The 19,048-nt window shown below is 34.4% G+C and overlaps 1 protein-coding gene across 2 annotated transcripts; it reads left to right on the top strand.

The window, feature by feature from the left end:
• Positions 1-8,948: 8,948 nt before the first annotated feature.
• On the top strand, positions 8,949-18,833 carry LOC123566119 (uncharacterized). 2 transcript variants are annotated; one of them, XM_045359993.2, is made up of 2 exons: positions 8,949-9,084; positions 15,160-18,833. In XM_045359993.2, the coding sequence occupies exons 1-2, from the start codon at positions 8,986-8,988 to the stop codon at positions 17,581-17,583; spliced, it is 2,523 nt and encodes an 840-aa protein (XP_045215928.2). In that variant the 5' UTR covers positions 8,949-8,985; the 3' UTR covers positions 17,584-18,833. The 2 variants fall into 2 exon arrangements, with proteins under 2 accessions (XP_045215928.2, XP_045215929.2); XM_045359994.2 differs by having other exon boundaries at positions 9,046-9,171.
• Positions 18,834-19,048: the final 215 nt, after the last annotated feature.

The following is a 19,048-nucleotide window of genomic DNA, read 5'->3' on the forward strand; positions in this document are numbered from 1 at the left end:
GGTAATGGCTAACAATTCTGAAATAAATATATCTTTTGTTACAATTGCATGATATAAGTAAGATCCCTTCTTAATACACAAAATGATAATAAATTAAAATCTACAACAATTTCTATAAAAATATTTCTAAAATTGTGTTACCATGGCAACAAATATATTAAAATCCCTTTTCTATGATAAAACTTTAAAAAAAGCATGTTCGCTTGAAATAAGGATTGTAAAAAGCAAAATATTTTAAGGCATATGTATTTACAAAAGTAAACTGAAAATTACCCATGAAAATAGTAAGAATGTTTGGTTTTATGACAGTTTTTGTAACATGGGTAATAACCACAAGAATAAGATAGATTTGTCATTGTTTCTTCATAACTTGTCTTTTACATGCTGGTAATAAATGACTACCTTGGAAAAAAAGAACCTTCTATTACTATGAAATTTTATTTTTGTGACGCTTACTTAAAACAGAAAAATACAGCTAATTTAAATCTTTCATATTTTCTATGAAAGCATTATTCAAATTGCGTTACCATGGCAACAGATGCAATGAATTGCTTTTTCTACAATAGTACTTAAAAATAAAAGCTTAATTTAAAATAATGTTTCTTATAAGTTGAATATTTAGAGGTTTATGTATTCAAAAGTAAAATTTGAAAATTTTATGTGAAAAGATATAAAATGTTTGGTTTTATGACAGATTTCGTAACACGGGAAATTACCACAAGAATAAACTATTTCAGTCGTTGTTTCTTCAGTTTGTGTTTTCACTTATTGGTAATCACTGGCTATTTTTAAATAGATGAATCTTATTTTATAAAGAATATTTAGATATTCACTTAAAGTGCAAACATCTAGCTGGCTAAAGTCCTTCACATTTTCTATAAAAACATTATTAAATTATGTTACCATGGCAACATATGCATTTGATTCTGTTTTCTACAATAATACTTTAAAAACGAGCTAAGTTTGGAAAAGTGTTTCAGATAACTTGAATATTATAAAGTGGTATGTATTCAAAAATATTATCTCAAAATTCCATGTTAAAAATTTAAAATATTTTGTTTTATGACAGTGTTTGTAACATGAGTAATAACTGTAAGAATAAGACATTTCTGTCATTGTTTCTTCATAACTTGCCTTTTACCTGCGGTAATAAATTACTATTTTGAAATAAATGAAACATATATTACTATTGATTTTTTATTGTTTATGCTTATCTTGAATACTAGAAAGTACGGCTAATTAAAAAATTTCCATATTTTCTAAGAAAATTGTGTTACCATGGCAACATATGTTTTAAATTCCCTTTTCCTACAATAATACTTAAAAACAAGAGCTTATTTTAAAAAGTATTTCTAATAAGTTAAATATTTAAAAGTACAAGTATTCAGGAAAGAAATCTGAAAATTTCGCATAAAAACTTTAAAACAGTCATGTTCTGTAACAAAGTAGTTATCGTAAGAATAAACATTTCAGTCATCCCTTTCATCATAGTCTGTTTTTTCACTTGCTAGTTATAACTGACAATACTGAAGAAAGTGAACATTCTTTTATCATTACATTATATACTGTAGATCCCTTATTGAAATACGAATCCATAATTTCAATAAAATATAATTTGAATTATGTTACCATGGCAACATACATACTAAATTCCTTTTTTCTAAAAATACTTTAATAATTAACACAACAGCTTAACTTTTGATGAAGATTACACTGCTACAAGCTCTGGTGAAAACTAAATATTTATTTCCAGCCAATACTTTAATGTAGGTAACTGAAACTACAACCTTTACTTGATGTTTAACCTTAACAGCTAAACACATCTACATGAACAGCAAAACAGGCTAAAGTGTTGTATATTAAAACGTTTGAATTCAACAACAATTTCTATCTTTTATATTCACTTCCTTTTTTTTCAGTTCTCAGAAAAATCCTCCTCAATCCAATTTCAGTTCAAGTGGTTTGGGACAAACAGAATCCTTTGACTTTTCAGACAAATACTATTCTCTTATGAGTTGATACAGGTACCATTGTCAGGCTTGTGTCATTCCATGTCAATAATATTCGTTTGGCAAGGGGGAGTAGATTTAAGTAAGTTAACTGGACTGTCACTTTTAAGACTAACAATCCAGGTGTTTCTGCAGACATGATAAAGTGGTAATACTTGGTTATCTTCTTCAAAAGTTTAAAATATTGTGATAAGATATTTCTCCACTGGAAGAATGTGACAGGATTTAAATCATTGTTGACCAACTGTGTTGTTATGACATTTCTTTGATGACTGACACACTGTGTCATCAATATCATGTATTATTAAAGGTCTCAGAATTCACCCTCCTCCACAGATTCTTCTAAATTCAAAAGTGCAAGTCAGATTCAAACTTTGCATGGTCTGTGATCATTGTTGAATATTCAATCGATCTGTGATATCCTGTAACAAATAAGTAAAACATTTTATTTTAAATAATTAACCTGGGAGTCGCTTTATTTAATAAAAGCAGGGTTATCACTATTTGATAATAGATGATTCTTACAACCAATGCTCTAAAATATTGACAAACAGACTGACAACAGCGTGCTGTCAGTATATAAAATGTACTTTGTTTGTAGATTTTGGTAACTGCAAATAGGATGTTCTAAAACACACTTTTTGCATTTATTGTGTTAACCCTTAACCTGCTAAATTTGTAAAATGGACTACTCCATCTTTAAATAGACAGTATCACTTATAGCTTATAGGGGGTTCTAATAGAAAATTTGCTGACAAAGTATCAAACACTGCAGATCATGATCAGACTGCACAAATGTGCAGGTTGATCCTGATCTGCACTGGTTGCAAAGGCAGACATAGCTGCCTCATGCAGCCTAAGGGTTAAAAGTATACACTGTTTTAACAGCTATCAAAAATAATTGTTACCTGGTAAAACTCTCCACAGACCATACCACAGCAAGATGTTATTTCTATTCTAGCTAGCAGCATTGTCAAAAAAGCGGTGAATTTTAACGGGTAGAAATTCCTTTAAACCGTACTTACAAGACCGGACATTTGTAGTATCGGCCATATTTCTCCATTTATTCGGCGTAAAATTCACCGCTCAAACAACGTTGGAACCACTTGATCTGATAAAGCTATGGCCAGTGTGAGTTAGGGTTGATATTCTTAATGCGTGATCATATCAATGACTATGCCAAAATAAATAATATTGAATTAGAAATCCATACGTTTTACAAACCATCCTATATTGTATGACTATCTTATGACAAATTTTGTAAGAAGTCTGATTTCGTATATTTTTGATGGGTTTAATGTCGCATCGTCACAAATTTAGGTCATATGGCGACTTTTCCACTTTTATGGTGGAGGAAGTCCCCAGGTGCCTCTCTGTGCATTTTTCTATCACGGGCGAGCATCTAGGTAGAACCACTGACCTTTCGTGAGCCAGCTGGATGGTTTTCATACATGAAGAATTCAACGTCGGTCAAGGACAAGTTATTCGAAGTCAGCGGCTTTAACTAACCGGGCACGGAGTCCCCTCTGTGTTTGTAAAATTTTTGTTTCAGAAACAAATATATCACGGATGTATGTGTAATAAATGTTAATCATACATATTTGTCTTTATTAGCAATGTTATCATATATATTGACCTTGTCGAAACAAAACATATGATCAAATGTGTGGGAATTTAGCCAGAGCGACCAGAACAGCCAGAGTAGCCAGCAAACCAACCCTAACCATAACCCTGGATACTCTGACTACTCTGGCTGCTCTGGCTAAGATTATGCAAGTCATGGTCAAACGCATTACTCAAAACAAGTTAACTGCTATCGATGTGTTTGTGAAATTACTATTACTTTTGAAGCTTAAAACATGTCAAGAGTAATGGTATGTACTCTGCTTAAATATAAAATCAAAGCCTTGAGATGTCTGGTGGTTGCGGGTTTTGCTAGAGTTATTTTCATTTAAAATGCCAATCTATAAACATACAAGTATAAGAAACAAATACTAATGTGCCTCATATCTAAGATAAACTCTGCCTGACCTTACTTGAACAGCTGGAAGTCAGTGATGTAACCATGGACTGGAATACCTAATCATTGACAGATCTTATATAATCTAAATGGCCAGTGTGAATGGATAGAGGATGAATAAGAACTGCTTGATCATTGATAATTCATCCGCATTGTTCATGAATGGGACTACTTTGTGTAGCACATGAACAAATTCCTTTGGATATGATTTGGAATCAAATAAAGATGCTACATGATTGTCAGAAATACACTTAGCTTTGGTAGCGGGATAAACCCGCAACCAAAAATGGTTATTTTATTTTAAGCACCTACGTTATCAGAATATGTGCCGTAGATGTATTAATAAGATCGCCAAAGAGGAGAATTATTCAATATGATGATCAGCAATATTAAACTTCCCGATATGCATTGGAATCCTTAACTGCATCAACAATCGTTTCATTGCTAATTTAACCTCTTACATCGCTACTTATGTATATAATCTTCCTGTGCCAGATATTTTAGGCAGATGAATTTACGTGCTAGTTTGTGCATAAAATACGCTGTTATCCTTTTTTATGGAACAATTTTCTTAATGGATATACAGCACTGGCTGGAAATAGTAGATAAAATAGATACTAGTATAGGGATAATGGTAACATTTATACTTATTCCCCTTGTCAAAAGTTCATGTAAGAGGTATCAAGGAATTGCTGTGATTTTGTAGTAATATATATAGTATGCACAGGTTCAAATAATATTGTAACAAATAAATTTCATGTACAAAAAGTTTTATGATACATATTTAAGATCACGCGTATCATCTATATATTGGTCAAAACAAGTATACTTATATGTGTACACATACATATATACATATCAATTCAAAAGGCTCAAGTAATGCTATCATAATTTTGTCGTCATGTTAAATTTAATCACTTGAGATATTCATCAAACTAGCATGCGCTATATTATAATCAATCATTCCTTATTGTTGGAAAACTTGCAGAAACGAAGAAACAAGATCACTTTAAGAAAAAGACCTGGGAATTGATTACAAGTACAAGTAAACTATTAAGAACTAGCAGATAACCTCTAAGCGCTTTGCACAGAACCAATGAACTTATCTGAACCTAGTACTGTCAGTATATTCGGATCTATCAAAAAGCGCAGAAAATGCTCTTTTGGGCAGTTTTTGAATAGATTTAGCTGCTAATGTCAGGAATCTCTAGTAATAGCATATCTTTCGGGGTTGTGTTGTGCCATAGTTCGCAACCATACAGTGCAACCGGGATTGTAACCTTTTCTAGCCAGAACTAAAGGGTTGACATCTCCAGGGACGGATTCAATCGACAGGACTTAGAAAAGGGACGATTTGGTTTTCCTACAACGTGCATTGATAGCACTTGAGCTGCAGAAAGATTTATGATGTTCTATACCTACATGATTCGTGCTATAGCACGAATCTACACTGGACGACCCAAAGGTCATGGAATATTGTGATGACTGTAAGCCCACAAAGACAACAAGCTTAGATTTCGTGTCGTTAAACTGGTACCTCCAGAGCGAGGCATAATATCTGACTATTGAGGCATTTGAGCTGAGTGACGTCATGTTGGGGCAGACTAATGTGAGGTCATCGGCAAGAGTAGGGTTGCCGCATGCCAGTTGCCCAATCACACACTCGTGTTTTCTTTGCTGTAGCTTGTTAAGTAATTCGTTTACGTACAAAAGGTACAGCCAAGTAGACTTGATCCCACCCTGTCTTACCCCTGGAAGGAAGGGAAGCTTTAGGATGTTATGCCATTAACAAGGACGCAGCTTTTTATCTGTGAGTAGCTTGCGTGAATTGTTCTTACAAATTGCTTGCTTACTCCGAAGTCTATCAACTTGACTAATAGCCCATTGTGCCATACCGTATCGAAGGTTGCTCTTGCGTCCAGGAACAGGGCAAATACCTTGTTTGAATATTCTATACAATGTGCTATAGTTTCTTGGAGATTAAACAAAAGAGTTATAGAACCTATTTGTTCCTGGTACGCATTCTGTTGTAAACTAGGGAATTGTTTGCCGTTGCATTCTACCCAATTTTTTAGTCTTGCATGAGCAGCACTATCCAATAATTTGCTAATCACAGGCAGCAGGGTAATGGGACGGTAACTGTTTGTACCATCTTTCAGAACAGGGATGATAACACATAATTTACACTGGTTAGGGGCGTACGGATACCTGAGTATTAAATCAATCAAATACTTAAGATATTCCAGCAATTTTTGACCACCATTTATGAGATGTTCATATACGATGCCATCAAAACCTAGTGCTTTCCGCCGTTTAAGGCACTTCATATGTTCTGATAGTTCGAGTATATCCACTTCTTTGTTTAGTTTATCACAAGAATGATTGACATTTTCTTTTAATAAATTTGAAATACGCGTATTAATACTCTGATAATGTGCGTAATAAAGCTGTCGCTATCTATAGGCGTAAATACCTTAGAATAATGATCTTTAAATGCTTTTGAAATCTCATTTGGATCCCTGAAAAACCGTTTTCCGTAGAGATTTTAGTTATTAAGCCTGTTCTGGGATTTTTTCTTTTTATTGACCAACTGCCGATATAAGCGCATGTCACATTCCGCGGCATTGTTTAGTTAGTCATAATATTTTGACTCGCATTCAGAAATGGAAGCCTTTTGAACATTTCTGTCACTACGTTTAACGTCCTTGTATGATCTAAATAGGTTATTAGTAGGACTGCGCGGTCTGTCAGGAGAAACCCATTGCCTCTGTTTAGCTCTCTGTATTGAATAATCTTTACATTATTTGTCCAATAAGGTTTTGAGTGGCTGTAAAAATGGAATGACGGCAATGTTTCAGCTGCAGCGGTTTTAATGGAAGATACTTTGTGACAGTACAAGGAATCAATGACTACTGACGGGGAGGTAGTTTTGTCTAATGCATTGGTATCAAAATTTTTTAACAGCATAACAGTCTGAAATGCAACCTCGACTTTTATGAGTCTTATTTTCATGTGAAATAAATTTTGGCTCAACACGCTATTATTGCTATATAACTCTTCATTAGAAGTGTGAGCCAAGCACAACGTTTACGTTTGAAGGGAATTATAGCTTTTTAATAGCATCTTTCTGCGCAGCCGTCATTATCTATGGAAAATTAGAGTGAAGTGAAAATTTGTTGAAACACTTGACAGACAATCTTAAGTATGAGGAATTATTAAGTTTTATCAGAAATTAAATGTTGATACTGGTTTATGTTGTATTGACATGTATCATGCCTGACCGATATCATCCAAATTGCAATTTGTGGCTGTGTTTTGACAGCACATTTTAGTACAAGTATTAGACAGTATTGTTCATATAATGTTAGGCAATTAACTTTGTATTGATAAGACACTATCTCCTTTTAGATCATGTAATATTCAATTATAGAAAGGATTAAGATTTTTTAAACTTTATTTTAACTTCTAGCAGATATAATCAATTAGGCTAGGTTTGCGCCATTTTTGCATACTTTTTTGGCCATTTTTATCTTTACAATACAATTATCTTTACCAGGAAAACAGGGAAAAAATCTATGAAACAGTTTTTTTCAAAATTAAAAAAAAATCTTTACTATGAGAATTTTTCATTGAAAATAATTCACATAAGTGAATATGAAACAAGATTCTTTTCTGTATTTTATAACTTAAATTCCATGGAAATTTTATTAAATTCGGTTCAGTAATAAGAAAGTTGATATTTTTTAAAATTCAGTAATTTGTGTTGTTTTTTTATCCCCAACGTCAAATATCTCTGTTACTGTCAAAGCTATTGACTTGAAACTTGAAATACTTATTTACCATCAAAATCTACACCAGAAGAAACAATCCCCATAACTCTGATTGAATTTTGACAGAATTATGCCCCTTTTTAACTTGATAAAGTCAAATATCTCTGTTACTATTAAAGCTTTTGACTTGAAACTCAAAATAGTTATTTACTATCAAAGTCTACTCCAGGAGACACAATTCCCATAACTCTGCTTTTAATTTTGACAGAATTATGCCCCTTTTTAACTTAGAATTTTTTGTTAAAATATTTTATAAAGTCAAATATCTCTGTTGCTATTAAAGCGTTTGACTTGAAACTCAAAATAGTCATTTTCTATCAAAGACTACACCAGGAGACACAATTCCCATAACTCTGATTTTAATTTTGACAGAATTATGTCCCTTTTTAACTTGGATTTTTTTTTACTGGCAAAGCTCTAATTCAGAGTCAAGCACTGGGAAAAGTCGAACGCGCTGTCTTACGGACAGCTCTTGTTGACAGTCTTGAGACGAAATTATGTCACTTTGATTTTTCTTGGTAGAAATTTTGCACGATCGAGCTTCTTCCACCAGACGACTTTTTACCAGATGATGATGTCAAGACCCGGAAGTTCAATACCCGAGGTTCGCTTTAGTGTACTCGTCTGGTTGTGATTTCCGAGCGCAGAGATCTTTCGTCCCATGGTTTTGCCTTAACCGCCAATACGTTTATTTATGTAGTCAACTGTGACAGCTCAAGGATACAAACACCTACCAACACCGGACACGGGGAGCCAAAAAGGAGTCAGCTTTTTCACGGTTTAGCGGGTCTTTATACTAAGCTATGTTTGAAGTAGAAGGAAACACCTGTGATACGTCACGAACTGTAATTTACAGGACTGTACACTGAGCTCAGATTTTTTTTTATTTTCTGTTTTCTTTTCTTCTAACAACATTTTTTGTTCTTCATTTATTGTACACAATCATTTTCTTTAAATAAACTTGTAAATATTGTTAGGAGTGTTAAGTTGTTCCGATAGTTGCTGTCCTCGGTTCGTCCATTCTGTCACAGCCCCATTGTTTTTTTCAGCACATATTTTCCCATCATTTATGTGAATTTGAAAGCAACAGATAACGCATGCTAATCAATAATCCCAATACAAACAAATGAAACGTATCAAGGAAGTTAAATACGAAAAATATATAGATTTAAGAAGTGAATCAGTACGACTTGACAGTTTTGTGCTTGGATTTACAAACTTAAAGGTATATTCTTAATTATTTAATTTAAATTGTTTGATTATCAAGTTTTTGATATTGTGGAGCTGGTAGAAGTGGTTACATTTTATAATGGTGAGTTTTAAAAAGTTTCCTTAGTGAGATAAAGGCCACTTTATTGCATGAGGATTGGCTCAGTGCTGTTTTTAAGATCAGTTTTATTTGTTTTATTTTTTTTCTCAACAAAAACACTGAATTATATTAATTACAGTCGAAACTCGGTATCTCAAACTAGCTTACCTCGAAATTCCGCTTAAGTCGAAAACATTTTCAAGTCCCGTAAAATTTTCTTCTTTATATATGTAATTCAACTCCGGTTACGTCAAAATTTGACTTACCGAGACTCCGGATATGTCGAAACGGATTTTCAGTCCCGTCAATGAAATTCAAGTGCATTGTAAACTCGGCAAGTCGAAGTGAGGAAAATATGCGATAAAACTTTACACATCTCATTGTGAATGTGGTTGGTTTTTAACACCTGTCCGTGCTTATTACCTAAACAGAGAGCCGTGATGCCGACATAACAAAGGTGGGGCGATAATCAAAGTGAGATGATGTCATACTTGTTTGCACGGGCCATAATGATAATTGTTTGATGTAAACATTAGATTTCTTAATCAGCGTTCATTTTTTGAGACGTTATGAAAATTGCTTTTAATTTAAACTAACGAATTAATTAGTTTGAACAGCTGGGATCTTTGATTATAAGGATTAATTAGAGGTAATCACGATGAGAATGTACAGAAAATTAACTTCTTGGGGGAAAGCATCATTCGTTCAAAATGTCATATCGAAATGCTGTCAATCCCCCGGGAGAGAAACCTGGTACAAAAAGGAACTTTACTCAAAAACATTTGAGGTTAGTATCATTTTCATTCTTCAAAAACTGAAAACTTTGGTAAACACAAACTGTACGGAATCGTGAATGTGTATAGTGCTGACAGCGTATACACAGCATCACGGAAACAACTTCTATTTTTTATTAATACTTCTCGTAACTAAACCAACATTTTCCATCATTTCGTCTATACGTCCCTTCTCATAACTTGAATTTCGGTTATCTTGAAATAAAAAGTACGGTCCCTTGAAATTCGAGATATCGAGTTTCGACTGTATATTATAATTATAATACATTCACTGTTTGATGTTGTCGTCTTAGGTCTAAGTTATAGTTGTAGTTAAAAGACTTTTTTATACATGAATTGGTTTTCATTTACATTCTGCTGGGTTTAGGACATTGCGGCCTTACCTAGTAATTACTGTGTAGGTTAGAACGAAATTTGTGTAAGAACGAAATTTGCGAAATTTGTCAAATTAATTTGGTCATGTTAAGGTATGATAGGAGCTACAAGTAGAATAAGTTGATACACATTAAATGACATCATTCATATAATAAGTAGTTAAATTTGTTACTCAGACGTTCTTGTAGATTAAGTATGTCTCCCACCACAGTGTGGTGTAGGAGACATATTAATTTATTCCCCTCTCTCTCTCTCTCCCCCCACCCTCTCTCTCTCTCTCTCTGTGCGCGTGCGCGTGCGTGTGCGTGTGCGTGTGCGTGTGTGTCTGTCTGTCACAAATCCTGTCCGCGCTCTTAAGTCAGACATTTCTCATACTGTCTTCACCAGACTTCAACAAATGTGTTTGACTAAGTCCTCGGCCAAGTTCGATAACTAGTCAAATTGGCCCAGGCACAGGAATTGTGACTCTTGGGTCACCGAAGGTCGGTCTTTTTACTCTTGTTCGCACTCCAAGTCGAACATTTCTCATCCGATCTTCAAAGGGCCTGAACAGGGCGTGTTTGACCATAAGTCTAACTAGCTAAACAGACCAAGGCACTTCGTTGTGGCCCTTGAGTGAACGAAAGGCGGCTTTCTTACTCTTGTCTGCGCTCCAAGTCGAACAGTGCTCATTCGATCTTTACCAAATGTTTTTGACCTTAACTCCTCCGCCAAGTTCATTAGCTAGTCAAATCACCCCAGACACTTCAGAATTATGGCCCTAGAATTACCCAAAATCAACCTTGTAATTTTCAAGGTGTGTTTGTAGTGAGTGGACAGTATTTTATTCTTAATAATGTAAGAATTGGAAGTATTCAGACACTGATTGTTGATTATATTTTGTGTTGGTCATATAAAACTATTTAAGCACCTATATGAAATGGTAATCAATTTGATTTTAGAAAAGTATAGCCTTGAATACCAATTTTAGAGTGCCATTTAATACGTAAAGTAAATATCTTATGTTTTATTTTTTTTTTGGTCCATATGTGTTTCTTTTATAATAAATAGTTTCTCACATTTCTTTAAGAAAGGTTTTCATGAATATTTTATGACTATGGATGTATATGTAATGTCATGAAAAGTGAGACTAAATGAAATATTGTATTGTACTGTACTGTACTGTACTGTACTGTACTGTAAAATGATAAATTAGGAAGCACATTAAGAATGATACTCGTAAAGAAACGCACAAATAAACGAAAGCTGTGATCAAAGCGGATCTGTAGTCCGCCCACTTTACTCAATAGAGAGCGTAAATCTACGGATCTTGGGAATGGGGTTCGATCCCCGGGATAGGCATGTGTTATTTGGGACTGTTTACAAATGGACATGTATATAAGAGGCCAAACCCAATATGTGAAGTAGTTCTGCATGTTCTGATCAAAATCATTTCTACAAAGTAGAATATTTTTAAACCCTGATTTTCAACACTTCAGAATATACTTTCAAACTTGGCAATAAAACGACATGGTCATGTAAGGATTGTTTGAAAAAAAAAATGACCTCATAAATTTTCGTTACGTGAGTCTATGGGAAAAATCACAAATTTGATAACATTTTCGCGAATAGAATTTTTCCTACGATGTAGATCTTAATGAAACTTCTCAAACATTAGAAATATATATGTAATAGTCTTGCCGTTGTAATAAACTCGCCTCATATCTTTCACTTCCGAGGGCCGAACCTAGGTTTACTCTACGTTTCCCGGATAAAGGACGTAACATCGATTTATCGGTTGTGCGGATCTACCTTAAGTTTAGAGCATACTGTTTCTACAATGAAAGATATAGTTTGACTTTGACGCGTGGGTGTTCAATTTATAGTAGGGAAATCAGCATAATCTCCTATACTTTATTTAGATTAGGACCACAGTCTGTTATAATCAGGCCTGGAACCAGGGCTGGACTCAAGTTGCCCGTGCCTCCCCCACCTCTAGTTGGCTTAGAAGTTACTCGTACCCAACTATTTTGGCAAAGGATTAATATTTTTTCAAAATAAAGACAAAATGCATTAAAGGCCACAGTCTTATACATATATTTCAGAAATTTCCAAGGGGAGACCTTTTGACCTCCCTTATACTAACGGAGGGCGCCTTCCCGTACCTAGCCCCACTCGGCGATACGCACCTCGCTACCGATGCCTTTGTTTCCCCCCACGCCAGTCTCAATTTAGAAAACAAAAATCTATCAAGCAAAGCACTAGATACAGAAACTACTAGACCTAAATGCTCTAGTTTTGATTTTGTCGAAATTATACCCCCTTTTAACTTAGAATTTTAGGTTAAAGTTTTCCATGTAAGTAGGTTTCCCTGAAACTACTTGATCAAATGCTTTCGTACTTCACACATGTAATCAGCATCATTTCGTGACCTCACTTGGCAAGTTTCATAACTCTGGCTTATACCCTTTTTCAAACTATAAAATTTGATAGAGATTTTATGTAGGCTGGTATTAGGGAAAAAGGCTTAAAATACTCGAGCGTGCTGTCAGTAGACAGCTCATGTAAGTTTATATTTGGAAAAATGTAGGTCACTAGATTGTGGTTGTTCTTTAACTGCTCGCCGTTACATAAATGAAATACTTAGCTGAGCCAAAACATCGACCAGATAAATAAGGGGATACAAAAAGATAAAAAAGCAAAGGGCAGTAAGTAAATGAATGGTAAGAACCAGAGTCTATTCAGCGTCTGTTTCAATGTAAATGTGGATAATTCTAACTTAGTTCGATTTTTCTGAATGAAGTTAACTGGTAGGAGAAAATCATGATGTCAGTTAAATCTACCGGAACGTATGAAGTTCAACATATTTTTTAATGAGCCATGAAAATGATAATAGATATTTTATAGACCACATTTGAAATAATATATATATGCTTTTTGTGTATTTCTCAATGTAGTACGTTCTTTACATAAATATATTAAAAAACAAAATCCTCGTGGGTAAATTCCTGCGCGTGTGAACTCTGTGCTGTGGTTTATCAGATGATGAACCACATGAAAGAACAACATTGGTATAGTTAACATATAATCAAGATCTATGCGTTGTTTATCATCTGATTTACCATGGTAGTTGAAATGTGTGAGGATTGAACTACGATGATGTTAGTTTGTGTTGGCAAATATCCAAACAGAACGATAAAACATGGTATAATAGACGATAAACCACAAGTAGGCATTGTTTATTTCTATTCTAACATATTGTTTACAGCATGGTGATAAAATGATGTTAACCATCCATTCGAGTAGTAACGATTGTTTTCTTTTCGCCTGAAAGACTTGATCTAGCGATGATTCAACATGTTATACTTCATTATACAAGCTGACGCATACAAGGAAATATAAAATGACCTATATGAGTTTTAATCACTTGAAAAAAAAACTGGGTTGGCGTTTGTTATCGATAGATCATGCAATGCATTAAATATTTTCATTCAGAATAAAGTTACAAACTTCAGTTATATAACAAGAAGGAAAAATGGGATTTAACTAGAGGATAAATCCTGGATTTAAGCTCTTATCTAGACAAGCTGGTCAAAAGCAGTAAACCTCCCCACAATTGTACATGCAGTGTAACTAAACTCTGAAAGGATCCACGAAATAAAGTCTATTTATATTATAATAGCAATATCAAAATGGCCGCCCTCACAAGAGGCCGTCTTCAAAAGGATTAGCCTAACTGTCACATTTATTTTTTAAAGCGTCGGCTTTACACAGCTAGTTCAGTTGTGCGTCTGTTTTATGTGATAAAATACTTTTTTTTTATAAACTGCTGGAGTTTCAAGATTTTCAAGACGACTTCTGACACAAAAATATCTTAAAAGAAAATAAAAAGTGTATTGATAGATTTCAAGTCGAATTGTTTACAGTTAAATAGATAAAGGTGGTGGCTCACATTTAAGCAACATATAATGACATTTTTTATCAGTTTATGTACATTCCGTTCTACATTCTATTTAAGAAACAGAAATACCCCGTTCATAGCGTGAGATCACTGCCAGAAGTGTATGCTATATCATTTTATTATTTGTATGAACTATTCTGATGACCTGCCTTTAATTTCAAAGTACCTGTGACCTTGGGCACCTTTCTTTAATTTTTAATTTTGGTTTTGTTATTACCTATTGCCAGTATCGATTTATTATTTTCAATAAATTTGCGATTTTGTCCAGTCTGTTTAGATCCAACATAATAACCACTTAACCACTATGGATATTCACAAAGTGGACATTCACAAAATCGTACATTCTTCTTGGTTTGAAATAATTTTCGAATTATGTTAGCAATAACAATATAACACACATCGTTTTGAATTTTCCCTGATGTTGTTTGTCTTGTCAAAATAACTGCCAACGTCCCTACATGAATCAGAGGTGGCGGAAGAATGATTTCAGACGCAATGTCTTTTATCAAATCGTCACCGCGAATATACACCTCGCCCGCGGATCGAACTCACAATCCCGCGATCCGTAGATATGCGTTCACCCTACTGAGCTAAGCAGGGCGGGTCTATACTTGAATAATATTTTTATAATATTTTTGACTGATATTCTGAATATAGCGTTTTATGTCGCTTTTGAATGAAATATCAAATAGTGTTTTTTGCATAGAGAAGTTTTGGTTTAACCAACCCAGTCCTATCACTTATCTTAGCCAATGTTTGAGACTGCTCTGCATTTTTAAACTAACACATACAGATATTTATCAGGTTTTTATTACAAGAAGTACACATGTAAAACAAAGATACAAGATAAATAACTTGTATATATTTTATTTATATTTCCAGGACTTCACAATGCCTTCCATTGTACTAGCCTTGGCACTGTCCATCAGCCTATTAGTAGAATGTACAGATATACACGGGAATGCAATCAGGGATACGGCATTCGAGAGACAGCGTGAAAATTTGCACTTGGCTACCAGAGGTTACAACAAGGGTTTGTCTGTACCTGCCAGAAGTATTAACAGAAAAAACAACTTGAACATAACACCAAGAAATAACGTATTCAATGAGAAAATTAAGACACTCAAAGAAACTGCTTGTAAAGTTAAATTAGAACGCGAGAGCATCACGAAATTTAGACACCAGGTCTATTATTTGGAAGCAAATTACGTTTATCTACATCTTGTACCAAATGCAGGTGTAAATATCATAGGGAGCAAGCTTATTGTTGGCGAAAACCTCTGGGTGTGGACATTTTATGGAAAGGAAGGTGGTCTCGAGATTTTGAACTGGCCTGTAGAATTTGGGATCTGGTCGATGGGATTGCTGTCTAGTTACGTCATAAAAGAACCAATGACGATGAAACTGTCACATGTATCTGGAAACTGTTCAAACTTAAAAGTCGGAGAAAGGAGTAGTGACGAAGCTATCAGCAATGCATTAGTAAATCTAACCACAATAATGCTGCCGTTTGGAGAAAAATACGGACCAAGTTTCTACTGTTATAAATCTAGAGTTTACATTGAGCCACATTTCGTTTACATATTGTGTAAGCATATTGTTTGTCCCATTGAAGCCCTCAAGTACAACTGTTGTTCTTACTTTTATAACACAAAATTGCAGCACAGAGAGGTTAGCTGTAGAGAGGCTGAATTTAGATATGACCCAATAAACTGGATTCTACCCACTGTAGTGTCTATTTTGTTGTTTGGGTTTTGTCCGATCTTTATCCTATACATTAGTCACGTGGTAGCAGACGAAGGCAGAGGTCATTTAAAGGGCACCTTGCATAACGTTGTAGAAAACACCGGGGACGAAAGCATTAGTACTATGGAACGACTAGTTTTATTGGACGAACACCATCACGTGACTCTTTTCAAAACGCTTTGTTTGCCAGTCAAAAATTGTTTCTTCAATTCATATTCAAAGGCTTCAATGCCTTGTCAGATTATTTTCAGCAGGGTTTGGCGAATATTTTTACCATTTCTAAGTTTGGTTATCATAGGTTTGCAAGTTTGTCTGGATTACTGGTACCTATATTCATTTGTTCAAACAAGTATTAAGAAAGGTGTTCCTTTGGGTTTCCGGTCTGTGTTAGCAGGGTATAAAGAGAGTAAACTAAACTTTTTACCATATCTAGGAGGGCCTTTTGTTGCTGTTGGGATATATATCTTCATAACTAGTGTATTGCTGGTGATCCCTGCCTCTGTGTCGGAACTACTTTTGAAAGGTCTCCAAAGCAACAATGTAGATGAAACATATTCGCCTTTGTGCATGAGACTTAGATCAATCGAAATGTTTGGTTCAATAAGTATCAGGAGAAGACATGGATACTTCAAAATGTACAGTGTGTTTCTGGGGCAGTTCTTTATGCTTCTCAATAGTAAATTCTGGATGCACGTAGTTAACGTGCAATATGACCGTTGGAAGAAATACTGTTGCTCGAAACTATGCCTTTTGTTTATACCGGTTTACATCATTGTTTGCATCATTGAAACAGCATTTTGCGTAGGAATATATGGTTATCCCGTCATTTCCTTTGCTTTAATGATCATTAAAGCATATTGTGGCAAACTTTGGAATCCGGATGCAAATCAGAAATTTCCACTGAGAATTTGTGTTTTTGTATTTACTGTTGTTCTGATAGTGTCTGTTATATATTTCCTTTTTATGTTTGGCACAATTTTCATGGATGCCTGTCTGTTTTTAACCAGGGTAGTCGTTTTCACATTCACTGGGATAGTTATTTACCCTAAAGTGTCCTACGGATATCTTATTTTCACTTTCACCGTTTTCTATTACATCTGGGAAAGTATTCAGGAGTATTCTAACGTTTACCAACGTCTGCTCAAGGATACAATCGCTACATGTGAGAGTTTACAGAGAGCCAATGACTCGGAAAAACTTGTTATGAGAAGCGGGGATTACAAGGCGATAAAAGAATCGCTGTTTGAACACATCATTGAAAACCATTTTCCTCGGCGGCAGCAAATGTTCCTGTCAGTTCTGAAAGTCGGCGTGATTCTAACCATCTTGGGACTGTCTATAAATGTTCTCGTGGAAACCGATGGATTCCGTGAACTCCATGTCATAATGCATGTTGGTACAGCTCTATTTGTTTGTGCTTTGCCGCAAATTCTGAAATCTATGTGTCGAGATCATGGTGCGAAGTTTAAACAGAAACGATTTCGGAGAGAACTTGCGGACACTATTACAAGCTACACAGGCTATCGTTCTGTTGAGTCCTCTGACAGCGATCTAGATTGATAAATATTACTTTTGTCGCTGAGTATTGGCGTGCAGTTATTTGATTTGTTCTTGACTTACATGTCATGAAAGTAATTGGACGATTGCTTAGGATTCCAGCAATAGAACAATAGATTCTCAACAGGAGTTCCCCTGTTATAACAGACGGTGTTGATTTTTTAGTTAACTTGTACATGAGCCGCACCATGAAAAACGAACATAGTGCATTTGCGACCAGCATGGATCCAGATCAGCTTGCGCATCGGCGCAGTCTCGGTTGCGCAGGCTAGTCTGGATCCATTCTGGTCGCAAATGCACAATGTTGATTTTCTCATGGTGCGGCTCATATAAAGAGTGGATCATAGATAATTGTAATATGTTACGTTATTGAAGACAAACTAGCATTTTTGATCGAAAATTTTTGACTCTCTATATGGTTTGAAATATGTGTCGACAAATTTCAAATCTTGGCAACAATAACTATTGAGTGCTGATTATATAATGTTAGATATAATTTTTAATATGCAAGCATTTATACATTATCTGATATATTGTATATAACTTGTAGCATGCAAACATTTTTCATAATATGATACTGTTGATACATTGTTATATGCAAATTATATGATATTGTACATAACTTGTAATATGCAAACATTTTTTACATTGTATGATACTGTTGATAGCTTGTTATATGCAAATATTTTTACATTATATGATATTGTACATAACTTGTAATATGCACACATTTTTTAAATTGTATGATACTGTATATAACTTGTAATATGCAAACATTTTTACATTTATATGATACTGTAAATAACTTGTAATATGCAAACATTTTTACATTTATATGATACTGTATATAAATTGTAATATGCAAACATTTTTACATTACATGATACTGTATATAACTTGTAATATGCAAACATTTTTATGACGCGAAGTTTTAGTTATTCTCATATTGTCGATATGACAAAGTTGGTTTTGAAGTTTAAAGTTTATAATGATTTATATAAACTGTAATATGCAATTCACTTAAAAAATGACAAAATTGTGAGCAGTTACACTCCCATCAGCATATACTGGACAAAGATATTTGAATTGCTTTCCTATTGGCATCATGACAATGATGACTACTGACTGCAAATTGTATGATAATTAATGTATTCTTGAAAAGTGATACATTGTTAACATTATCCCAAAAACAACTTGACGATGTTGATGGACGGTTTGTATAATACATTTAATATGAAAAGATATTGTACATAGTTTGAATTGATAGTTTATTTCCAATGAGGACATACAACATATAATATATAGCAAGGCAGTTTACAACACATAGATACAATCGAAGTTGATGTGCGGAGAAAGTTTAGAATACATTGCATGTTAACTGCCTTTGCGACCAGTGCAGACAAAGATCAGTCTGCACATCCGTGCAGTCTGATCATGGTCTGGTCTGCACTGTTAGCCATTCAGTCGG

This window comes from Mercenaria mercenaria, chromosome 8, assembly GCF_021730395.1.
Source record: "Mercenaria mercenaria strain notata chromosome 8, MADL_Memer_1, whole genome shotgun sequence".
Lineage (NCBI taxonomy): Eukaryota > Metazoa > Mollusca > Bivalvia > Venerida > Veneridae > Mercenaria > Mercenaria mercenaria.